Below are 24,939 nucleotides of genomic sequence, written 5' to 3' on the forward strand. Positions count from 1 at the left end.
CTGCTGTGGCCTTCACTAACACTACTACCCTGTACCCTGCTGTGGCCTATACTAAAACCACACTACCCTGTACCCTGCTGTGGCCTTTACTAACACCACTACCCTGTACCCTGCTGTGGCCTTTACTAACACCACTACCCTGTACCCTGCTGTGGCCTTCACTAACACCACTACCCTGTACCCTGCTGTGGCCTTCACTAACACCACTACCCTGTACCCTGCTGTGGCCTTCACTAACACCACTACCCTGTACCCTGCTGTGGCCTTCACTAACACCACTACCCTGTACCCTGCTGTGGCCTTTACTAACACCACTACCCTGTACCCTGCTGTGGCCTTCACTAACACCACTACCCTGTACCCTGCTGTGGCCTTTACTGCGATTGTCATGATTCTATATGTATTGCTATTTGATACTGTGATTTTATTGCGATTCAACGTTTTAAACATATTGCTCACCATGTGTCTGCTGCAGAAGGACAATAGAGCCATGAGAAAACCAGTGTTGATCAGTCACGGAAATAAAGTGCCTTAAACAAATTGGCTCCTATTTAAAAAGAAGATGCAGAACAAGCTATAAAAGACAAATAAAGGAGTTTTGGTCAAAACGATACGATATATCGTCAAAAAGGAAATCCCGACCTTTAACCGTATAGATTTCCCCCTCCCCATCGATACTACAGTATATAGGGAATAGGATTCCATTTGAGACGCACCCCAGGAGAATATTGCAGTTATGGCACGACATGAAAACACGATGAATCATCAGAAACAGACACATGACACACTTCCTCATAACACAACTCTAGGAGTTGCTGCCTGTCACAATCCATTGCAGTCCCTTGACAGGAAACTAACAACCAAAACAAAACCTGAGCTAATGAGATGTGTGAGGTCGTAGCAGGGTGGACAGGGACGGGATAACCATATCAATCATATGGTTTGAGTACAGAGACTGTGATCATTAAGGAAACATGTTCAAGATGGCAGCTAAGATTGAGTGATCTTGATCTGAAAGATGTTTGACTTGGTCAGTGTGTCACGGAATAACTAAGCCTGTATTATAATTCATTAGTCAATCAGAATAACTAAACCTGTATTATAATTCATTAGTCAATCAGAATAACTAAGCCTGTATTATAATTCATTAGTGTCACACCCTGGCCTTAGTTATCTTTGTTTTCATTATTATTTTAGTTAGGTCAGGGTGTGACATGGGGAAGTTTGTGTGTTTTTTGTATTGTCTAGGGTGTTGTATGGTTTAGGGGGTTTAGTAGAGGAGATGGTTTAGTGTTCAGTGTAGGTGTCTAGGAAAGTCTATGGTTGCCTGAATTGGGTCTCAATTAGAGACAGCTGGTTATTGTTGTCTCTGATTGGGAGCCATATTTAAGGCAACCATAGGCTTTAGCTTTTTTGTGGGTAATTGTCTATGTTGAACGTTTGTTGCTTGTCCCTGCACTTACGTCATTAGCTTCACGGTCGTTTGTTGTTTTGGTTTGTTTTGTGTATAGTGTTCGTTTTCTTGTTTTTCCTCTCTTCTAATAAAAGAAGATGTATTTTGCACACGCTGCGCCTTGGTCCAATCTCTCTCCCTTCGACGATCGTGACAGAATTACCCACCAATCCAGGACCAAGCGGCGTGTCAAGCGGCAACAGGACCCACCTACACAGGATTCATGGACATGGGAGGAGATACTGGATGGTAAGGGACCTTGGGCACAACCGGGAGAATATCGCCTCCCTCGTGAAGAGCTGGAGGCAGCTAAAGCCGAGAGGAGGCGATATGAGGAGGCAGCACGGAAGCAAGGCTGGAAGCCCGTGAGTACAACCCAAAAATGTCTTGGGGGGGGCCTTAAAGGGAGTGTGGCGAAGTCAGGTAGGAGACCTGCGCCTACTCCCTGTACTTACCGTGGAGAGCGAGAGTACGGGCAGACACCGTGTTACGCAGTAGAGCGCATGGTGTCTCCTGTACGCGTGCATAGCCCGGTTCGGTACATTCCAGCTCCACGTATCGGCCGGGCTAGATTGAGCGTTGAGCCGGATGTCATGAAGCCGGCCCAACGCATCTGGTCACCAGTGCGTCTCCTCGGGCCGGCTTACATGGCACCAGCCTTACGCATGGTGTCCCCGGTTCGCCTACATAGCCCGGTGCGGGTTATTCCACCTCCCCGCACTGGTCGGGCGACGGGGAGCATACAACCAGGTAAGGTTGGGCAGGCTCAGTGCTCAAGGGAGCCAGTACGCCTGCACGGTCCGGTATTTCCGCCGCCACCTCCCCGCCCCAACCCAGTACCACCAGTGCCTCCTCCACGCACCAAGCCTCCTGTGTGTCCCCAGAGTCCTGTGCGTCCTGTTGCTGCTCCCCGCACTAGCCCTGAGATGCGTGTCCCCAGTCCGGTACCACCAGTTCCGGCACCACGCACTAGGCCTAATGTGCGCTCCCAGGGTCCAGTATGCCCTGTTCCTTCTCCCCGCACTAGCCTGAAGGTGCGTGTCCTTAGCCCGGTGCCTCCAGTTCCGGCACCACGCACCAGGCCTACAGTGCGCCTCATCCGGCCAGAGCCATCCGTCTGCCCAGTGCCATCTGAGCCATCCGTCTCCCCAGCGCCATCTGAGCCATCCGTCTCCCCAGCGCCATCTGAGCCATCCGTCTCCCCAGCGCCATCTGAGCCATCCGTCTCCCCAGCGCCGTCTGAGCCATCCGTCTGTCCAGAGCCATTAGAGCCGCCCGTCTGTCCCGAGCCGTCAGAGCCGTTAGTCAGTCAGGAGCCGCTAGAGCCATTCGTCAGTCAGGATCTGCCAGAGCCGCCAACCAGACAGGATCTGCCAGAGCCGCCAACCAGACAGGATCTGCCAGAGCCGCCAACCAGACAGGATCTGCCAGAGCCGCCAACCAGACAGGATCTGCCAGAGCCGCCAACCAGACAGGATCTGCCAGAGCCGCCAACCAGACAGGATCTGCCAGAGCCGTCAGCCAGCCATGAGCGTCCAGAGCCGTCAGCCAGCCATGAGCGTCCAGATCCGTCAGCCAGCCATGAGCAGCCAGATCCGTCAGCCAGCCATGAGCAGCCAGATCCGTCAGCCAGCCATGAGCAGCCAGATCCGTCAGCCAGCCATGAGCCGTCCAGCCAGGATCCGCCAGAGCCGTCCAGCCAGGATCCGCCAGAGCCGTCATCCAGCCAGGATCCGTCCCTCAGTCCGGAGCTGCCGTCCCTCAGTCCGGAGCTGCCTCTTATCCTGGTGCTGCCCCTTATCCTGGTGCTGCCCCTTATCCTGGTGCTGCCCCTTATCCTGGTGCTGCCCCTTATCCTGGTGCTGCCCCTTAGTCCGGTGCTGCCCCTTAGTCCGGTGCTGCCCCTTAGTCCGGTGCTGCCCCTTAGTCCGGTGCTGCCCCTTAGTCCGGTGCTGCCACTTAGTCCGGTGCTGCCCCTTATTCCAGTGGGGTTAAGAAAGCGGGTAGTGACTATGGTGGGGTGGGGACCACGACCAGTGCCAGAGCCGCCACCGTGGACAGACGCCCACCCAGACCCTCCCCTAGACTTTATGCTGGTGCGCCCGGAGTTCGCACCTTAAGTGGGGGGTTATGTCACACCCTGGCCTTAGTTATCTTTGTTTTCATTATTATTTTAGTTAGGTCAGGGTGTGACATGGGGAAGTTTGTGTGTTTTTTTGTATTGTCTAGGGTGTTGTATGGTTTAGGGGGTTTAGTAGAGGAGATGGTTTAGTGTTCAGTGTAGGTGTCTAGGAAAGTCTATGGTTGCCTGAATTGGGTCTCAATTAGAGACAGCTGGTTATTGTTGTCTCTGATTGGGAGCCATATTTAAGGCAACCATAGGCTTTAGCTTTTTTGTGGGTAATTGTCTATGTTGAACGTTTGTTGCTTGTCCCTGCACTTACGTCATTAGCTTCACGGTTGTTTTGGTTTGTTTTGTGTATAGTGTTCGTTTTCTTGTTTTTCCTCTCTTCTAATAAAAGAAGATGTATTTTGCACACGCTGCGCCTTGGTCCAATCTCTCTCCCTTCGACGATCGTGACAATTAGTCAATCAGAATAACTAAGCCTGTATTATAATTCATTAGTCAATCAGAATAACTAAGCCTGTATTATAATTCATTAGTCAATCAGAATAACTAAGCCTGTATTATAATTCATTAGTCAATCAGAATAACTAAGCCTGTATTATAATTCATTAGTCAATCAGAATAACTAAGCCTGTATTATAATTCATTAGTCAATCAGAATAACTAAGCCTGTATTATAATTCATTAGTCAATCAGAATAACTAAGCCTGTATTATAATTCATTAGTCAATCAGAATAACTAAGCCTGTATTATAATTCATTAGTCAATCAGAATAACTAAGCCTGTATTATAAATCATTAATACATCTGTTTTGAATATCACAGCCAGATTATTTCCTTATTAGGTAATACATAGTACAGTTGGGTTCAGAGGAGAATCCTGGGTGGTTTAGGGGTTACTGAGTATTTTTGAAATGTATTTTGTATTATAATATTATTTTTTTTAAACCCATCCACCAACCCCCTCTTCAGAGGACACATATCTTTTTAGTTTTTTTTCTTCACAGCTTTTACATACATGGTACTTGTATATACATCAGTCACATAACAATAATACATTACTGAACATAAACTCTTTAATCCCACCCCTCCACCACTCTCAGCCCATCCCACCTATCACCATAGACCTTAGCTCTTTAATCCCACCCCTCCGCCACTCTCAGCCCATCCCACCTATCACCATAGACCTTAGCTCTTTAATCCCACCCCTCTGCCACTCTCAGCCCATCCCACCTATCACCATAGACCTTAGCTCTTTAATCCCACCCCTCTGCCACTCTCAGCCCATCCCACCTATCACCATAGACCTTAGCTCTTTAATCCCACCCCTCAGCCACTCTCAGCCCATCCCACCTATCACCATAGACCACCCTCATTTGGTTTCCATGTGCCATATATTTTTTAAATTGTGCGGTGATGTTTTACATACTTTTTTTAACCTTTCAAATCATATAGTATCCACAGATTGTGAGCCAAAGATGAAAACCTTTCCTACGAGTATTATATTATTTATTGACTGACTATGGCTTTCCAAATCGCTCAACACTGCTATTTCTAAGGTTAATTTTAAGTGAATGATGTGATTTTTTAACCATTCCTGAAACAGGCTAAATAAGGGCAACGACAGAATTTAGGCTTGCATGAGGGAAAGGAATGGAAGTTCTCTGAAGATAGAGGCTTTTGATGCCAGGAAATTAGAATACGTAAGAAGTTTTAGAGCCAGCCAAGCCTTTTAACTATAACCACAGTTGCCAAAACACCTTCTGGCAGAGGCTTGCTGACAGTGTGACTCAGGGAGAGAAACGGCTCTGAGGTGGCTCAAGAGTACTTCCTGTTTCCTAAACTACTTTATTGAGCCTGTGAGGTTAAAATCATAATCTCATATAAACACACTCGCAGACACATGCAAGCATGCACAGAGACACGAGGACATGCAAACACACGCACACACACAGGATTTAACTCTCAGCCCGAGGTGAACCAGTTCAATGGTAAAGTTGTCAAATGGAGCATATTGGAGTAATTGCCTCAGTGTAGAACCAGACACCTCACTGTTTACATCCCCAGTGATGGAAACAAACACGTCTCAAGATTCTGAAGTGGATTCTAGCCACCGATATATACTAGCCTAGATCTGAAAGGACTATTTGAGGAAATTGCTCTGCCAAAAAAGTGACATATTGCAACTTTAAATCATACAGTATTGTATGAAATGATGGTATCAGTTTACAGCATCACTAAGGTCTAGGTGTCTGAGTCATCAGGGTTGAGAGGCCCAGTTGGTGCAGTGAAGACACCTTCACACATTGTTCCTTCTCCCAGCTGTAGAAACACTTTTACATGTAAAAGGACTCAAGAGCACCAACATGGGAAGTTCATAGGAGCATGTCAAATGAAAGTTAAAAGTATATATATATATATATATATATATTTTTTTTTTTTATCAATTAAGGCATATATACATTTTTCAAATGTACAGTATAGTACAGTACAGCACAGTAGAGTACAGTACAGCACAGCACAGCACAGCACAGTAGAGTACAGTACAGTACAGTAGAGTACAGTACAGCACAGCACAGTACAGTACAGCACAGTAGAGTACAGTACAGTACAGTACAGCATAGCACAGCACAGTAGAGTACAGTACAGTACAGTAGAGTACAGCACAGTACAGTACAGTAGAGTACAGCACAGTACAGTAGAGTGCAGCACAGTACAGTACAGTACAGTACAGTACAGTAGAGTACAGCACAGTACAGTACAGTACAGTACAGTAGAGTACAGCACAGTACAGTACAGTACAGTACAGCACAGTACAGTACAGTACAGCACAGCACAGTAGAGTACAGCACAGTAGAGTACAGCACAGTACAGTACAGCACAGTAGAGTACAGTACAGTACAGCACAGTAGAGTACAGTACAGTACAGCACAGTAGAGTACAGTACAGTACAGTACAGTACAGCACAGCACAGCACAGCACAGTAGAGTACAGCACAGTACCGTACAGTACAGTACAGTAGAGTACAGCACAGTACAGTACAGTACAGTACAGTACAGTACAGTACAGTAGAGTACAGTACAGTACAGCACAGTACAGTAGAGTACAGTACAGTACAGCACAGTAGAGTACAGTACAGTACAGTAGAGTACAGCACAGTACAGTACAGTACAGTACAGTACAGTACAGTACAGCACAGTACAGTAGAGTACAGTACAGTACAGCACAGTAGAGTACAGCACAGTACCGTACAGTACAGTACAGTAGAGTACAGCACAGTACAGTACAGTACAGTACAGTACAGTACAGTAGAGTACAGTACAGTACAGCACAGTACAGTACAGTACAGTAGAGTACAGCACAGTACCGTACAGTACAGTACAGTAGAGTACAGCACAGTACAGTACAGTACAGTACAGTACAGTACAGTAGAGTGCAGTACAGTACAGCACAGCACAGTAGAGTACAGTACAGCACAGTACAGTACAGCACAGTAGAGTACAGTACAGTAGAGTACAGTACAGCACAGTAGAGTACAGCACAGTACAGTACAGCACAGCACAGTAGAGTACAGCACAGTAGAGTACAGCACAGTACAGTACAGTACAGTAGAGTACAGTACAGTACAGTAGAGTACAGTACAGCACAGCACAGCACAGCACAGTAGAGTACAGTACAGTACAGTAGAGTACAGCACAGCACAGTACAGTACAGCACAGTAGAGTACAGTACAGTACAGCATAGCACAGCACAGTAGAGTACAGTACAGTACAGTAGAGTACAGCACAGTACAGTACAGTAGAGTACAGCACAGTACAGTAGAGTGCAGCACAGTACAGTACAGTACAGTACAGTAGAGTACAGCACAGTACAGTACAGTACAGTACAGTAGAGTACAGCACAGTACAGTACAGTACAGCACAGTACAGTACAGTACAGCACAGCACAGTAGAGTACAGCACAGTAGAGTACAGCACAGTACAGTACAGCACAGTAGAGTACAGCACAGCACAGTAGAGTACAGCACAGTACCGTACAGTACAGTACAGTAGAGTACAGCACAGTACAGTACAGTACAGTAGAGTACAGCACAGTACAGTACAGTACAGTACAGCACAGTACAGTACAGTACAGCACAGCACAGTAGATTACAGCACAGTAGAGTACAGCACAGTACAGTACAGCACAGTAGAGTACAGCACAGCACAGTAGAGTACAGCACAGTACCGTACAGTACAGTACAGTAGAGTACAGCACAGTAGAGTACAGTACAGCACAGCACAGTAAAGTACAGTACAGTACAGTACAGCACAGCACAGCACAGCACAGTAGAGTACAGCACAGTACCGTACAGTACAGTACAGTAGAGTACAGCACAGTACAGTACAGTACAGTACAGTACAGTACAGTACAGTACAGTACAGCACAGTACAGTAGAGTACAGTACAGCACAGTAGAGTACAGTACAGTACAGTACAGTAGAGTACAGCACAGTACAGTACAGTACAGTACAGTACAGTACAGTAGAGTACAGTACAGTACAGCACAGTACAGTAGAGTACAGTACAGTACAGCACAGTAGAGTACAGCACAGTACCGTACAGTACAGTACAGTAGAGTACAGCACAGTACAGTACAGTAGAGTAGAGTACAGTACAGCACAGTAGAGTACAGTACAGTAGAGTACAGTACAGCACAGTAGAGTACAGCACAGTACAGTACAGCACAGCACAGTAGAGTACAGCACAGTAGAGTACAGCACAGTACAGTACAGTAGAGTACAGTACAGTACAGCACAGCACAGCACAGTACAGTACAGCACAGTACAGTACAGTACAGTACAGTACAGCACAGTAGAGTACAGTACAGTACAGTACAGTACAGTACAGTACAGCACAGTAGAGTACAGTACAGTACAGCACAGTACAGTACAGTACAGTACAGCACAGTAGAGTACAGTACAGTACAGTACAGCACAGTAGAGTACAGTACAGCACAGTACAGTACAGCACAGTAGAGTACAGTACAGTACAGTAGAGTACAGTACAGTACAGCACAGTAGAGTACAGTACAGTACAGTACAGCACAGTAGAGTACAGTACAGCACAGTACAGTACAGCACAGTAGAGTACAGTACAGTACAGTAGAGTACAGTACAGTACAGCACAGTAGAGTACAGCACAGTACAGTACAGCACAGCACAGTAGAGTACAGCACAGTAGAGTACAGCACAGTACAGTAGAGTACAGTACAGTACAGCACAGCACAGTACAGTACCGTACAGTACAGCACAGTACAGTAGAGTACAGCACAGTACAGTACAGTACAGTACAGTAGAGTACAGTAGAGTACAGCACAGTACAGTACAGTACAGTACAGTAGAGTACAGTAGAGTACAGTAGAGTACAGCACAGTAAAGAAAAGTAGAGTAGAGTTCAGTAAAGTACAGTAAAGAAAAGTTGAGTATAGTTCAGTACAGTAAGGAAAATTACATTATAGTTCAATACAGTTCAGTACAGTAGAGTTCAGTACACAGTAGAGCACACTAGAGTTGAGTACACTATAATGTACTCTACTGTACTGAACTATACTCTACTGAGCTCCACTGTACCGAACTATACTATACTATCCTCTACTGAGCTCTACTGTACTGTACTGAATAATACTATACTCTACTGAGCTCTACTGTACTGGACAATACTATACTCCACTGAGCTCCACTGTACTGAACTATACTATACTCTACTGAGCTCTACTGAACAGAACTGAACTATACTATACTCCACTGAGCTCCACTGTACTGTACTGAACTATACTCTACTAAGCTCTACTGAAACATACTATAGTATACTGTACTAAGCTCTACTGTACTGTACTGAACTATACTATACTCCACTGAGCTCCACTGTACTGTACTGAACTATACTATACTCCCCTGAGCTCTACTGAACTGAACTGAACTCTACTATACTATACTCTACTCTACTGTACTGAACTATACTATACTCTACTAAGCTCTACTCTACTGTACTGAACTATACTATACTCCACTGAGCTCTACTGTACTGTACTGAACTATACTCTACTGAGCTCTACTGTACTGAACTATACTATACTCTACTGAACTATACTATACTCCACTGAGCTCTACTGTACTGAACTATACTATACTCCACTGAGCTCTACTGAACTGTACTGAACTATACTCTACTGAACTGAACTATACTATACTCTACTGAGCTCTACTGTACTGTACTGAACTATACTATACTCTACTGAGCTCTACTGTACTGTACTGAACTATACTATACTCTACTGAGCTCTACTCTACTGTACTGAACTATACTATACTCTACTAAGCTCTACTGTACTGTACTGAACTATACTATACTCTACTGAGCTCTACTCTACTGTACTGAACTATACTATACTCTACTAAGCTCTACTGTACTGTACTGAACTATACTATACTCCACTGAGCTCTACTGTACTGAACTATACTATACTCTACTGAGCTCTACTGAACTGTACTGAACTATACTCTACTGAGCTCTACTGAACTGTACTGAACTATACTCTACTGAGCTCTACTGAACTATTCTATACTCTACTGAGCTCTACTGAACTGTACTGAACTATACTCTACTGAGCTCTACTGAACTGAACTATACTATACTGAGCTCTACTGAACTGAACTATACTATACTGAGCTCTACTGAACTGAACTATACTATACTCTACTGAACTGAACTATACTATACTGAGTACTGAACTGAGCTATACTATACTGAGCTCTACTGAACTGAACTATACTATACTCTACTGAACTGAACTATACTATACTGAGCTCTACTGAACTGAACTATACTATACTCTACTGAACTGAACTATACTATACTGAGCTCTACTGAACTGAACTATACTATACTGAGCTCTACTGAACTGAACTATACTATACTCTACTGAGCTCTACTGAACTGTACTGAACTATACTCTACTGAACTGAACTATACTATACTGAGCTCTACTGAACTGAACTATACTATACTCTACTGAACTGAACTATACTATACTGAGCTCTACTGAACTGAACTATACTATACTCTACTGAACTGAACTATACTATACTGAGCTCTACTGAACTGAACTATACTATACTCTACTGAGCTCTACTGGATGATTGCTGATAATGGGCCGCTGTACGCCTAGATATTCCATTAAAAATCAGCCGTTTCCAGCTACAAAAGTAATTGACAACATTAGCAATGTCTACACTGTATTTCTGATCAATTTGATGTTATATTAAATGGACAAAAGAATTTGCTTTTCTTTCAGAAAACAAGGACATTTCTAAGTGACACCAAACTTTGGAATGGTAGTCCATGTATATCTTTGTGTACCTTTTAACGATACATCACCACGATATTTCTGAAATTCTGTTAGCAAACTTTGCATCTGCACAGTAAATGTGTTTTTGTAAAATGTTGCATGTAAATTCTTAAAAGTAGTCCTTGTTCATAGTTGTATGGTTTGTTAAACTTTGAAATCAAGGTTTTTGTTTGACATACATTTTAAGTGAAAAATCGGAGTCTTGTTGCAATTCTGTTATCGTGGAATTGCCCACAAATTAAGTGCGCTCATGTCACTCAGAAGGTGTGTGAACAAAAGCTTTCACCTCGACAAAACAAATTCTCCTTCACATTGTGTGTTAGGAGAATGTAGTGGTGTGTGTTGAAGTGTACTTCTAGTCTTCTCCACAACAGCTGCCAGTACCCTACAGCTAATTATAAATATGGACATGATACACCACTAATGCAGGGGATAAATATATCACAGACATGTACCGCATCCACAATAGTCTGCTTCAATCAATTTTGTCCAACAAAAACATTATTAGTGTGGAGCTGATTAATCCACATATTTGACCTGGGGGTGTAATAAACTGGTATTAACAAACACAGCAGTTAATGCTGCAATATGTAACTTTTGGGTCGACCCGACCAAATTCACATAGAAATGTGAGTTATAGATCTGTCAATTTCATTGAAAGCCAGTCTAAGAAGCGGTAGATCTGTTTCTATGTGCGCTCGTTTTTGCGTCTTTTACTTTCGGTTTTGTACACCAGCTTTTCAAACAGCTGAAAATACAATATTTTGTTGTTATTGAAATTATATTTCACATCGGTTTAGTTGGTACAATGATTCTCTACACTATTTTTTGCTTATTTTGTCACAAACTGAAATTAGGTACACCATTGGAATTCTAGCAACTAGGAAGTAGCGGAATGACTTCTGCATATTGCACCTGTGTCTAATTAAACCAATAGCCAATTTTCACTTGACTGACATAAAGGCATCCCATTGGGCACAGACTTCAGTTCAAGGTCTAGTTTTGATTTACATTTGGTTGAGTTGTTAACCTACTGTACGTGAATTCAACTTGAAATTCAACAAAAAAAATCACTATATCATTTTTTGAAAATCAGTTTTCCATGTTGATTCAAAGTCATCACATAGATTGCTGGGGGGTTGAAATGGAAACAATGTTGATTCAAGCAGTTTTTGCCCAGTGGGTCGTCTATATCAAGACATTCAGATTAACTAACTACTCTCGGGTCAATAAACTCAGTGTGATATAGTCCACGAGAGAATAACAGACTCCCCAAAGGAAGTTTATTCTCAGATCCAACATGTGGTCAAAACAATGTGATGATTGTTATGCTACAGTAGTAGTCTTGTCTGCCCTGCATACGGCCAAACTGGCCAGAAAAATTGTGAAAGTTTAAACCACGAGTTCCTCTTCTAATTCCAGTAGACAAGACTACAGTACACAGACTACACAACACAACACACACACACACACACAGACAATGACTACAAACACAGTAGACTTACACACAGAACGAGGGCGGGTGTTTCTCTTGACACCAGGGAAGTGCCAGCCTGCTAGGCCAGTGGTAGGGAACAAACCTCTAAATCTGATGCTGTTTGTCTGTCTAATGACAGGGTACACGACGTCTTTGGCTCAGAGACTACTGGCCCAGTCATCAATCTGACCTCAACCCTTCTGATATACGTCTGTTGCTATCTGATGCTATTGTAGAACAGAATAGGCCTACTGTAACCTTCTGCTGGTCTTGCCCAGTGGCTCTAGGACCAGTTTATCTCTGTGCCCATGCAGGAGGTACATGTGCATCTCAACACCAGATGAATGTCACTATTATAAAGATTGAGTGGCGAGTACTTTATTTAATTTACTATAAACTCATTTAATTGACTAAACTAAAGAGGACAGGTTTGAAGATAATAGACAGACTAATTCTATATAATGGAGGCCCACACTCTAATCTCTAAATTTGTCTTCAAAGTGTAAAGCTAAACTTCTTTACAGTAATTCCATGTATGACAAATCTGTCTTCCTATCCATAAAACATGTGGTTTTGAAAAGCATTCAAAGAAATAGCAAGGAGCCTTAATATATATTGAGACAAATTAATTTGCTTCTCAGCGAAAACTGAGAACTCATGACAATTTGGGGCGGCAGGGTAGCCTAGTGGTTAGACTCTATGCTCTAACCGTTAGAGCATTGGGCTAGTAACCGAAATGTTGCAAGTTCGAATCCCCGAGCTGACAAGGCACAAATCTGTCGTTCTGCCCCTGAACAAGGCAGTTTATAACTCACTGTTCCTAGGCCGTCATTGAAAATAAGAATTTGTTCTTAACTGACTTGCCTAGTTAAATAAATAAAAAATGACAAACCCAGATCAGCAAACACGATGTAGACTACTGCATTCAACTTCGAATTGATGCCCAAAATTGTAACTTTAACATTGATCAAAATGCCTCATTGAGCAGAAACTTTGATTCGGCGCTCCAATTAGTTCAAGCAGCAAAGGCCTTTCATCAAATATCAGCCTCCCTGCAGCCCAAATCCCCTATCTCCCCCATCATCAATATTCCCAAAATCCTTGGTTCATTCAATGGGACTGTTCGAAGCCCACCTTCCTTGCCTGGCGGTGCTGCAGCAGAATAAATAAATAAAAAATCAATGTTTCGGAATTTGCCCATAGCAAACCAAACACACACATCTGCCATTAGAAATAAACGGACCTGTTTGACATTAAGGCGCAACTTTCTACATTCGTGGATGGAGTCTGGAGAACACTTACCGGAGAAGATTAACCATGAATAGCAGTCGGTTAGGCTGCTGTTGAATTGAAACTCGTTGGATTTGTTAAACGAGGCTCCACCACCTCAGAAAAACCCGCATTTATTAAAGAATTAACATAAAACTGATAAGTATTAGTAAACCCTATACAAACCTACTATTCGAAGCAGAGGAGCTGTGAGGCGCGTTCTCCACCGTGCGCGAATATTCCCAGACGTAGTACCGTGCAATTCTGCCTCTGCACCCAGACCCAGCCTACTCCCATCCTATTCTCCGGCAAAATGTTGGGGAGGAGTGACAGATCGCACCAGTGTGTTGTGAACAACATTAGCGTGAGCAACAATAGTGGATTCGGCGGTTCCCCTTTAAAATAAAAGTCCCCATCGAAAGGGATAACAATAGTGAAATCATGCCACAATTGGACTAGATAAAGCTAAACAATTTTGGAACTTGTTATATAAACTCAACAAAATGCAATAATTCGTTTATTTGACACAAAGAATACCTATGGATCTTGAGTCCATGAAAGTGGGTATCAGCCTACTCAGTGACACCCACAGATTACAATTCTAAAGAGTTTACACACAAATATTAGCATTGTACCTCTTATTATACTGAGTAGGCTGATACCCCATTTCATGGACCCAAGATCCATAGGGAAGGCTGTAAATTGCAATGAACATCCAATACGCACAATACGCTGAATAGTGAGCTGATTTCCTACGGTTATGGTCCTACAATAGGAGCTACAACGCTAATATTTGTGTAAACTCTTTAGAATTTTAATCTGTGGGTGTCACTGAGTAGGCTGATACCCCATTTCATGGAAGGCTGTACATTGCAATATAAGTATGCCCCCAATGCAATTCTGAAGTCGAATACGTCCACAGTGCTTTTTCAACAGATGTTTTTATTTTTTTGTGTAAAATAACGAATTTTTGTCTTTTGTTTAATATATATAACAGCATTCCAACCTTGTTTAGCAGTATTTAGTCAAATTGTGGAATGATTCTACTACATCCGTTTGCATGTTTCAATCGGGACTTGTATTTTGAAGGCAAACCACCGATTCCACTATTGTTGTTCACGCTAATGTTGTTCACAACACAATCGTACATCGCTACGTGAAACAAGTATGGTCTCTGGGACATGTAGTGCGTAATTGCACTCAGAACGTGGAGAGGTTTATGACAAATTGCGCTACGCTAGCCTTTTCAATGGAACATTTTTGAATACTCTATCTCAAAGCTTTACACGTGTATAAAATGTATTAAAATTGTATTTGATGTTTAATGTAGAGTCAATGTAATTAGGCTACATCTAAGATGTTGTATGTTATTATGATGCCATTTAATTGTTTACCAATAATTTCAGTTACACCATTATAGAACACTACTTTTATTGCACAGCAAGATACCTTGATAGTTGAGTATTAAGAGCAACAGGAGCTTACACACAGACACTAGTCTGTCTGTCTTCAACTAACACAAATGGCTCTTTTGGGAGTGAGCCCTTTGCTTACTTAATAAATGAAATAAGACAATAACAGTTGTCTCTGACTTCCTGCCTGGCTGGTTGAAAGAACGATTCAGCATGGTCACGGTTTATATTTAGCCACTCATAGTGCGCATAACAAGTGGAAAATAAAATACAAACACCCCTTACTGTTATTTAACCTTTATTCTTAGGAGTCGACCCCTTCCTGGTCAATTCCTCTACATTGTTTCTTTGAGCCACCCCCCTCCCTGCTTACTTCATTTTGGACATTAGGCGTATTGCCACTGGTCCCAGTAGGACTGATTGTCATAGTCAGAGTAAAGGGGGAAAAAGCTAGCAGAAGGGGAGGAGGGAGGTTGATATAGCCAGGAAATGCTCGCCTCAAACCTTATGGTTATATATAGATTGTGACTGTTCATTCTTCACTCCTACTGTCAAATCATCACAAGGCATTGGTCGCTGGCGGCAACTCAGGAAACTCAAGGCTGATGACTTGGTCCTCTGACTGAACAGAACATGATGAGAGGTTCTAAGTTTAGGACCGGAGGAGGGTGTGGGGAACTAGGGAAGAGAGAAAACACTTGGGTTATTTATCACAATGATGAATACTGTATAGCTAAAAAGAAAGCCTGTTAATTCCGCTTCATAACTGAAAAATGGCCATTAATGTCAGAGAAGGACCAGGGTGGGGGTGTGGGGATGTCAGATATAGTTATTTTTAAACACTATTTACCCCCATGATGAATACAGTATGGCTAAAAATAAAAGCTTGTTATTTCCTCCAACAACACAAAAGAAAAGCGTGGCAGCGTGGAAACTTTCTTTTGCACAATATTTTGGTGATGTATGTTGAGTAATATACAATGTTTTAAAAGTTGGATAAACACTCCAAACTGCCTACCCAACCGCTCGGAGGTGTCCGCATGGTCCTAAAGCACACCGTTGCCTCGTTGTTTTGTATCATATTTCAATTATAAAACTGGGGGGGAGGGGCAAAAATGCAAAAATGCAATTTCAGAATGTGGGGGGGACAGACCCCCAGTGAAAGTTACACCCCTGGCTTTCTCACAGTCACACTCACAACCCACCACAGCTGTTATCATTGTACTGTCTACACACATTGTTTATGGCTGAGAGGACACAGAGTCTGTGGCCGAACATATCTACCATATTTCCTTGTGCATTACACAGGAAGGCTGGCCTTTAAATTAAGTGTGACATAAATTGATCTGATTAACAAATACTGCCATATTCACCCACTGCTTCTCGTTATAACCCAATGCCATATTGCTTTTAGATTCTGTGTAAAAATCCTTTTTGACAACTTTCCTGGTGGAATCAGAAAATGTCTGTATTGATAAAGCCTTGTAAGCTACATACCCACGGACGCACATAGACCCCCCCCCCCCCCCCCATGATATGCCTCAAACACAAATGGCATCTGACTAAACCACCGACACAGTAGAATTCTAATAAAAGTGTTTTGCGTTGTGTCTTGTGCAGTTGACCCCGTCCATCTGGATCTATCAGGAAACAACTGCAGCTTGTGATATACCGCCACGATACTTGTCCATTTGATTATGTTACCTGTGTGTTTGGGTGTCTATTTAAAGTGGCACCTCTGCTATATTGACTCATAGCATGGCCGGGTGTGTGTGTGTGTGTATATGTGTGTGTATGTGTGTTGGTGTGTGTGTGTGTGTGTGTGTGTGTGTGTGTGTGTGTGTGTGTGTGTGTGTGTGTGTGTGTGTGTGTGTGTGTGTGTTGGTGTGTGTGTATGTGTGTTGGTGTGTGTGTGTGTGTGTGTGTGTATGTGTATGTGTATGTGTATGTGTATGTGTATGTGTGTGTGTGTGTGTGTGTGTGTGTGTGTGTGTGTGTGTGTGTGTGTGTGTGTGTGTGTGTGTGTGTGTGTGTGTGTGTTACCTCTGCTATTGACTCAAAGCATAACAGATTGCCCCGGATGGTCTGTCCTCTCCACCCTAACTTAATTTTAGACATAAACATCATCAATCGGTAGATTAGCAGAGGTTGTCAGTAGCGATTTAATCTCAGTAAACAGTAATCAGCTGTGTCAAGTTATTCAGAAACAGTCGCTAGTGTTTATTGAATATTAAGTGAATAGCATAAAATATGAAAAATATTGTTTTACCATTTAGGATACACATGGATTTGTCTCACTTATTATGTCCAACGGAAATTCTGTGAATCCAATAATAACCTATTCATTTTATTAATCTCATATTATTTTTGACGAAGTGAATATGATTTGATATAGCCGACATAAACTTGTACATTTTATAAAGTAGGCTAGCATTGTATTACAGCATTACTTATCCTATCTATAAAACCTATTGAGCCACACACCGTGCAAAATTGTTACTAGTAAATTATGATCATGGTAAATTCGTATTATTAGTCGTGTTTAATCCATTATTACCATTTTGTGCGGAATGAGAATTGGGTGAAAGTGATAATTTACCGAGATTTTACTTGTGTTATCCACTACTCCCCTCTAGTGGTGTACATTTTTTGTGCGAGTGTTCATTAAATTTGCAGATATAATTCTGTAAAAATGCTCATAGCATATAGGCTGTTCTGAAACCGTACCCGCGAGTGAACTAATTCCCCGGTGGTGAAACGAAGTAAAGTAGATGTACTCTGGGTGGTAAATAAACCAACGAGAACAGATCAAAAAATGTATTCACTCTGTCGAATCTGCGCTCGAGATGTTCTTGAACAGCGCCCGGGTTGAAAGGTCATCGTTGCGAAAACATGGCGGCTTCAAGCAAGACAACGGTGGTGCTTAAGACGGTCAAGAACATTGTTGTTCAGTTTTGTCCGTTTGAAGCCAATGTTCGTTCCACACGGTAAGAATATCTGTCACTTTTCTACCTAGGACACGTAAATATCTATTTCTCTAGTGAACATGTGCTTTATTCAGTCTATGAAAGGGAATTGACCATGTCATGATGTGAAACAGCATTCGGGTCCCTCTGTACTGTAGGACAAATAATGCATCTCTTGTTCCACACAGATGGACACAGACAATCACACTATCGTTGAATGTTATCTCATCTGTGCAACCAGTAATTCTTGCGCAAAATTACTGCTTATTGTTGATAGACATATTTATGAAGGTTATTAGTTTCTAGCTAGCTGTTTTAAATCTGCAACATTACCTAGCCTAATAACCGTTCAGATTGGCAGATTGAGTTTGTCATTCGGGTGCTCGCTTCACTGCCATTACCACCATAGGCTCATGTAAGAATATAACTGGCTGTATGCCTAAACGTAATATCTGGCAAGCATCATCACGCAATGTGTTTATTCCAGATTTACAAACTCTACACAGTTTAGTAGCGTGGCCAATCAAAAACGCATATTTTGACCAATGGGGAAAGTATTATGTTAATTGTATTGATAACCCTCTAAAAAGTCTAAACCTCATGTCTCCATCATAATCCGTTCAAAAGTTATTGGAGTTTTTACCCTCGTACAATGTCCAGAATTATCTCTGTGAAATGTCAACGGAGCACTGAGCGTATAGCAAGCTTTTTTATTTTCAAAGCCTTTTACATTTCATTCAGCTCCTGTCAAGCAAATTAAAAAGTTTTTTGACCCGCAGAAACAACTTTGAAGACCATTACCACAAAATGTAAAATCCTCAATTGTTACGAGAAACCTGCACTGCTATGTCAACAGAGCTCGGTGCTTTTTATCGGATTTATTAGGTTACGAAATCCGACTTTTTGGGATGTAATGTTCATGATATGTTAGAGGACGACCCCACTGAACAATTCAGAACATGAATGATCATATTTGTCTTGGTAAAATGTATTTTATAACATAAGGAAGTGACATTTCATCACCCATGCACATGTTCACCCACTCTGGGCAGAGGGGGCCTGTAACTACCCTATTCCATAGCCTGTGTAGCCACAAGGCTCATTCTATAAAATAGTCTATAAGCATCACCAGAGTCACTGAAATAAGGGATGGTTGGTATGTATTTGACAGTCACTGGAATAAGGGATGGTTGGTATGTATTTGACAGTCACTGGAATAAGGGATGGTTGGTATGTATTTGACAGTCACTGGAATAAGGGATGGTTGGTATGTATTTGACAGTCACTGGAATAAGGGATGGTTGGTAGGTATTTGACAGTCACTGGAATAAGGGATGGTTGGTATGTATTTGACAGTCACTGGAATAAGGGATGGTTGGTATGTATTTGACAGTCACTGGAATAAGGGATGGTTGGTATGTATTTGACAGTCACTGGAATAAGGGATGGTTGGTATGTATTTGACAGTCACTGGAATAAGGGATGGTTGGTAGGTATTTGACAGTCACTGGAATAAGGGATGGTTGGTAGGTATTTGACAGTCACTGGAATAAGGGATGGTTGGTATGTATTTGACAGTCACTGGAATAAGGGATGGTTGGTATGTATTTGACAGTCACTGGAATAAGGGATGGTTGGTATGTATTTGACAGTCACTGGAATAAGGGATGGTTGGTATGTATTTGACAGTCACTGGAATAAGGGATGGTTGGTATGTATTTGACAGTCACTGGAATAAGGGATGGTTGGTAGGTATTTGACAGATTGCTTGATCCTCTAAATGTGTGAAATTGATCTATAGATCTTATTCCGGTGAGGGGTCAACCCACACAGACATGCATCCCCTGTTAATGTGATGTTCAATGTTGGTGTCCTGCAGGGAGTTCCTGGTCCTGGTTGGGTCTGAGAAGGCCAGATCTACCAATATGAACTGTGAGGTGATGACAGAAGTAAAACACGACCAGTCTGAACCAGTGGTGGACATCACATTCAGTAAGTAGAATAAACCTGACTTTTACCAAAGATTTACTTCATATGGGCCTATGGAGGTTATAGACTACGTATCAGTCTGTTTAGCATGACAAGGAGTGGGATGTTAGCAAAACAGGTTCTGGATTTCAAGCTAGGTGTATTAAGGCAGTTGTCACAAGTCCTGGTCCTGGAGATATACAGAACCCATCAAAAGTTTGGACACACCTACTCTTTCCAGTGTTTTTCTTTTTTTTTTAAACTATTTTCTACATTGTAGAATAATAGTGAAGACATCAAAACTATGAAATAACACATATGGAATCATGTAGTAACCAAAAAAGGGTTAAACAAATGTTGGAAAACGATTACTACATGATTCCACATGTTATTTCATAGTTTTGATGTCTTCACTATTATTCTATAATGTAGAAAATAGTCAAATAAAGAAAAACCTTTGAATGAATAGGTGTGTCCAAACTGTATGTATATATGCAGGCTTTTGTGCCAGCCCAGCATTAACTCACCTGATTCCAGATGTTGGCCTGGATTAAATAGCCTGCTCTGCACACCCTGGAACACTCTAGTCTCAGGGTTGGTGACCATTGTAGTAAAAGCTTAAAGAAATTTGATGCAATGACCAGGTATTTACACAATGAAATCATAATTATCCTACATAGTAGTAATCTAGCCTGTTGGGTTCTTTAGGGTCCTAGTCTTCACCATTTGGTACCAGGTAACAGTTCCCAATTTTTTGTTTTGCATACCTTTTATACTGCCTCTGCGAAGCAACTTTTTTTTACCTGTGTTTTCCCCCTTCTCTACAGTGGATGGAGAGAGGCTAATGATGAAGGGAGCGAGACTGACCAGCAAGGAGATGCTGACTGCACTGCAGTCCCGATGTATGGCCAAGGACCCGCAGGCCAAAATTACAGCCAAGAAGTAGTCCCCTCCCTCCCTCAGTATTATGTATGTGTCTATGTATATTTGTGAATGTTTATGATAAAATACTTTATTGAAATGTTCTTTGTTGTTTTTCAGTCAATTATAGAAATACACTATAAATAAAGGTATGTGGATGTAACGGATGTGAAATGGCTAGTTAGTTAGCGGTGGTGCGTGCTAATAGCCTTTCAATCAGTGACGTCACTTGCTCTGAGACCTTGAAGTAGTGGTTCCCCTTGCTCTGCAAGGGCCGCAGCTTTTGTGGAGCGATGGGTAACGATGCTTCGTGGGTGACTGTTGTTGATGTGTGCAGAGGGTCCCTGGTTCGCGCCCGGGGCGGGGCGAGGGGACGGACTAAAGTTATACTGTTACATGGACACTTCTTCAAATGAGTGGATTTGGCTATTTCAGCCTTACCCGTTGCGGACAGGTGTATAAAATGGAGCACGCTGCCATGCAATCACCATAGACAAACATTGGCCCGTACTGAAGAGCTCAATGACTTTCAACGTGGCACTGTCATCAGATGCCATCTTTCTAACAAGTCAGTATGTCAAATGTCTGCCCTGCTAGAGCTGCCCCGGTCAACTGTCAGTGCTGTTATTGCGAAGTGGAAATGTCTAGGAGCCACAACGGCTCAGCCACAAAGTGGAAAGCCACACAAGCTCACAGAAGGGGAAAAAAATAGTCTGTCCTCGATTGCAACACTCCCTACTGAGTTCCAAACAGCCTTTGGAAGCAATGTCAGCACAATAACTGTTCGTCAGGAGCTTCATGAAATAGGTTTCCATGGCCGAGCAGCCGCACATAAGCCTAAGATCACCATGCAAAATGTCAAGTGTCAGCTGGACTGGTGTAAAAAAGCGCCCCGCCATTGGACTCTGGAGCAGTGGAACGCGTTCTCTGGAGTGATGAATCACGCTTCACCAACGGACAAATCTGGGTTTGACGGATGACAGGAGAACGCTACCTGCCCGAATGCATTGGGCAAACTGTAAAGTTTGGTGGAGGAGGAATAATGGTCTTGGGCTGTTTTTCATGGTTCAAGCTAAGCCCTTTGCCCGGTGAAGGGAGATCTTAATGCTACAACATACAATGACATTCTAGATGATTCTGTGCTTCCAACTTTGTGGCAACAGTTTTGGGAAGGCCCTTTCCTGTGTCAGTATGACAATGCCCCTGTGTACAAAGCGCGTTCCATACAAAAAATGATTGTCAAGATTGGTGTGGAAGAACTTGACTGGCCCGCACAGATCCCTGACCTCAACCCCATTGAATACCTTTGGGATTAATTGGAACGCAGACTACGAGCCAGGCCTAATCACCCAACATTAGTTCCCGACCTCACTAATGCTCTTGTGGCTGAATGGAAGCAAGTCACCGCACCAATGCTCCAACATCTAGTGGAAAGCCTTCCCAGAAGAGTGGAGGCTGTTATAACAGCAAAGGGGGGACCAACTCAATATTAATGCCCATGATTTTGCCATGAGATGTTCGACAAGCAGCTGTCCACATACTTTTGGTCTCTACTGAATGGTCCAGTTTAATTGGGAGTACATTCACTTTTTGTGTTATTTAGTTTAGATAGCATGAAACTTATTTGATGGGAAAGCGTGTTCATTTTTTTTTGTCTACCAAGTTTGATCATTTTGTCCATTCAGATGTATGCTACTAGATTACATTATCTAGCTCTGTCATAATTTTAAACCTGTGATCAGTGAACTATTTGCAGAGTAATAGACACTCTTTCAGCATTTGAAAGGACATTGTGAAACCCATAGCCTCTTACATAGTAAGCTAAATGTAATTTGGCACAGCAGTAGATGTGGCACTCAAAAACCTTTCACCCATTCCAACCATTATTCCTACACTGGAAATTGCGGAACTACATACCGTGACGTCCGTGGCTGTGATTGGTCCGTATTAGCATGCGTGCGTCGCCTAGATCCCTTTAAAACCGTGGATCTTTCTCATTAGAGAGTAGATTCGATTTTTGGAAAGATAGATCACACTGTTGGGGATATTACAGATAGCTGGAAAGATGGTTGACAAGTTTGTGGGGACCTGGAAAATGACTTCCAGCGATAACTTTGATGACTACATGAAAGCTTTGGGTATGATATTAATTATAATCTTGAATAAATTAATAATAAACGTATAATAGGAGTAAATATAATGATAACATATAATACGATAAAGATTATAATTTGCATTTATATAAAAGTAATTATGCATGATAATGCTTTTGGTTGCACACTACCAATAGATCCCACTTGACAGTTTGTTCTCCGCTGTGCAGGTGTTGGCTTCGCGACCCGACAGGTGGGAAACCGCACCAAGCCCAGTCTCATCATCAACATGGACGACCAAGGAATGATCTGTGTGAAATCCCAGAGCACTTTCAAAACGGTTGAAATTAAATTCAAACTCAACGAGCCTTTCGAGGAAACAACCGCCGACGACAGAAAAACAATGGTTGGTTGGGATCAAAATATGTGTGTGAAAGTCCGTTGACTTGGGTGAACCGGGTCATTGGAAATAACTTACATTTTTCCTTTAATCTTCAGACCGTTTTTACTCTTGAAAATGGCAACCTTGTGCAAAAACAGAACTGGGACGGCAAAGAGACGACAATCGAGAGAGAGGTGACTGGTGATGGAAAGTTGATAGCGGTAAGGAATAGTTTTTAAAATGTCTTATTTTAAAAAAGTACTTTATAATAGCCTACATGTTTCTCAAATGGTCCTGTAGTCTTTTTTTGTGCTTGTTTGTAGTGTTTGTTTATTTGTTAATAACTTCTGCATTTGACAGATTACTGTCAAATAATTTATGATATTAGACAGTAATTTGACTAAACTTTGTATAACAATAAAGTTGAAATGATGCCAATAAAACTTGTTGGGAAAGTTAAATCACACTTGAATTTATAAGCTCAACCCTTTTACATGTAACACTTCATGCATTTTTGACTGAACAAGTGTTTTATCGCGCTCAAACCTACAACATATGCTGGTATGTGTATTCCTGGCTCCTAGCCTGCACCTGAAACATCTCAACTCTGACCTACCAAACTCTTTTTCCCTCTCCTCCTCTGTTCTCATTTCTTCTCCTTTCACCTTCCTCCCTTCCTCCTCATCCTTACAGAAATGCGTGATGGGGGATGTGGTTGCGGTGAGGACATACGTGAAGGAGGCGTGATGGGACTCGTGACCATTTGTTCCTCGATGATTGGATAACGACAGGCTCAGTTCAATGAGCAGCAAATGAGCAGCACAGCTGCATGTATTTGCTCATATTCTTTATTGTATTGCCAACGCATATTTATGCATTGTACTACTCTAATATGATACATTTGGTTATAAACATTGTTTTGATTTGAATTAAAACCTTAACATTGCCTTTTTGTTCTCATTTGAAATGATTGCATGATGTCTTGGTTGGATTCTACACGTGTTGGGGACAATATTGACCGCTGAAGACTAAGATGTATATTTTCCTGCTTAACTCTAAACGTGTCAGAATAACAAGACATTAATACCTATTATTCATAGACTAACACAACATGTGTGAGCTTTCAGCTATTAATGTAGTCACATTTCTCAGTACATAAAATGACAAACAATGAACAATCCCATCTGTGTTTTGCTGCAACAATTACGTTCTTTGATGATCGCAAACATGGATATTTGACAGCGCTCTTGGCTTTACCAATGCCTAGTGTTTAACAGAGTATACGTTAATAATCTGACCAAGGTTAGGCCTATTTGCATTGCTTTAGCAGTCAGACACAGACATATAGCAGAGCACTTAATCACCAAGGCTACTGATGCCTTACGCGCTACCGTGCATTCGAAATGACCCATTATTTAATATTAACAGATACGTAGGCCCAGGTCAACAGGATCCATAGCTTTAATTGATGGCCCAACTGA

The 24,939-nt window shown here is 42.2% G+C and overlaps 3 protein-coding genes across 4 annotated transcripts in view; 2 read left to right on the forward strand and 1 right to left on the reverse strand.

Moving 5' to 3' along the window:
- Positions 1–14,027, reverse strand: part of LOC120027260 (phosphoprotein associated with glycosphingolipid-enriched microdomains 1-like) — a 116,547-nt gene extending 102,520 nt beyond the window's left edge. Inside the window, exon 1 of one of the 2 annotated variants that reach the window (XM_038972172.1) lies at positions 13,903–14,027. The gene's annotated coding sequence lies outside the window, so the exon portion shown is untranslated. Of the gene's footprint in view, positions 1–13,749 lie in introns of both variants that reach the window. The other variant, XM_038972171.1, reaches the window with a different exon arrangement.
- Positions 14,028–17,983: 3,956 nt separating this feature from the next.
- LOC120027284 (39S ribosomal protein L53, mitochondrial-like) lies at positions 17,984–21,087 on the forward strand. Its single transcript, XM_038972204.1, has 3 exons — positions 17,984–18,115; positions 19,974–20,086; positions 20,890–21,087. Exons 1-3 carry the CDS (start codon positions 18,021–18,023, stop codon positions 21,006–21,008), a joined length of 327 nt encoding a protein of 108 aa, XP_038828132.1. The 5' UTR covers positions 17,984–18,020; the 3' UTR covers positions 21,009–21,087.
- Positions 21,088–22,972: 1,885 nt separating this feature from the next.
- fabp4a (fatty acid binding protein 4a) lies at positions 22,973–24,404 on the forward strand. Its single transcript, XM_038972375.1, has 4 exons — positions 22,973–23,121; positions 23,307–23,482; positions 23,575–23,679; positions 24,152–24,404. Exons 1-4 carry the CDS (start codon positions 23,049–23,051, stop codon positions 24,203–24,205), a joined length of 408 nt encoding a protein of 135 aa, XP_038828303.1. The 5' UTR covers positions 22,973–23,048; the 3' UTR covers positions 24,206–24,404.
- The last annotated feature ends 535 nt before the right edge of the window (positions 24,405–24,939 follow it).

The sequence above is a fragment of the Salvelinus namaycush genome, chromosome 32 (assembly GCF_016432855.1).
Source record: "Salvelinus namaycush isolate Seneca chromosome 32, SaNama_1.0, whole genome shotgun sequence".
NCBI classification, from domain to species: Eukaryota; Metazoa; Chordata; class Actinopteri; order Salmoniformes; family Salmonidae; genus Salvelinus; species Salvelinus namaycush.

Coding starts and splice junctions, on each gene's coding strand:
- LOC120027284 (XM_038972204.1), top strand. CDS start 18,021: ATGGCGGCTTCAAGCAAGACAACGGTGGTGCTTAAGACGGTCAAGAAC. Junction 18,116..19,973: donor GCCAATGTTCGTTCCACACG/GTAAGAATATCT, acceptor GGTGTCCTGCAG/GGAGTTCCTGGTCCTGGTTG. Junction 20,087..20,889: donor AGTGGTGGACATCACATTCA/GTAAGTAGAATA, acceptor CCTTCTCTACAG/TGGATGGAGAGAGGCTAATG.
- fabp4a (XM_038972375.1), top strand. CDS start 23,049: ATGGTTGACAAGTTTGTGGGGACCTGGAAAATGACTTCCAGCGATAAC. Junction 23,122..23,306: donor TGACTACATGAAAGCTTTGG/GTATGATATTAA, acceptor TCCGCTGTGCAG/GTGTTGGCTTCGCGACCCGA. Junction 23,680..24,151: donor GTGATGGAAAGTTGATAGCG/GTAAGGAATAGT, acceptor TCATCCTTACAG/AAATGCGTGATGGGGGATGT.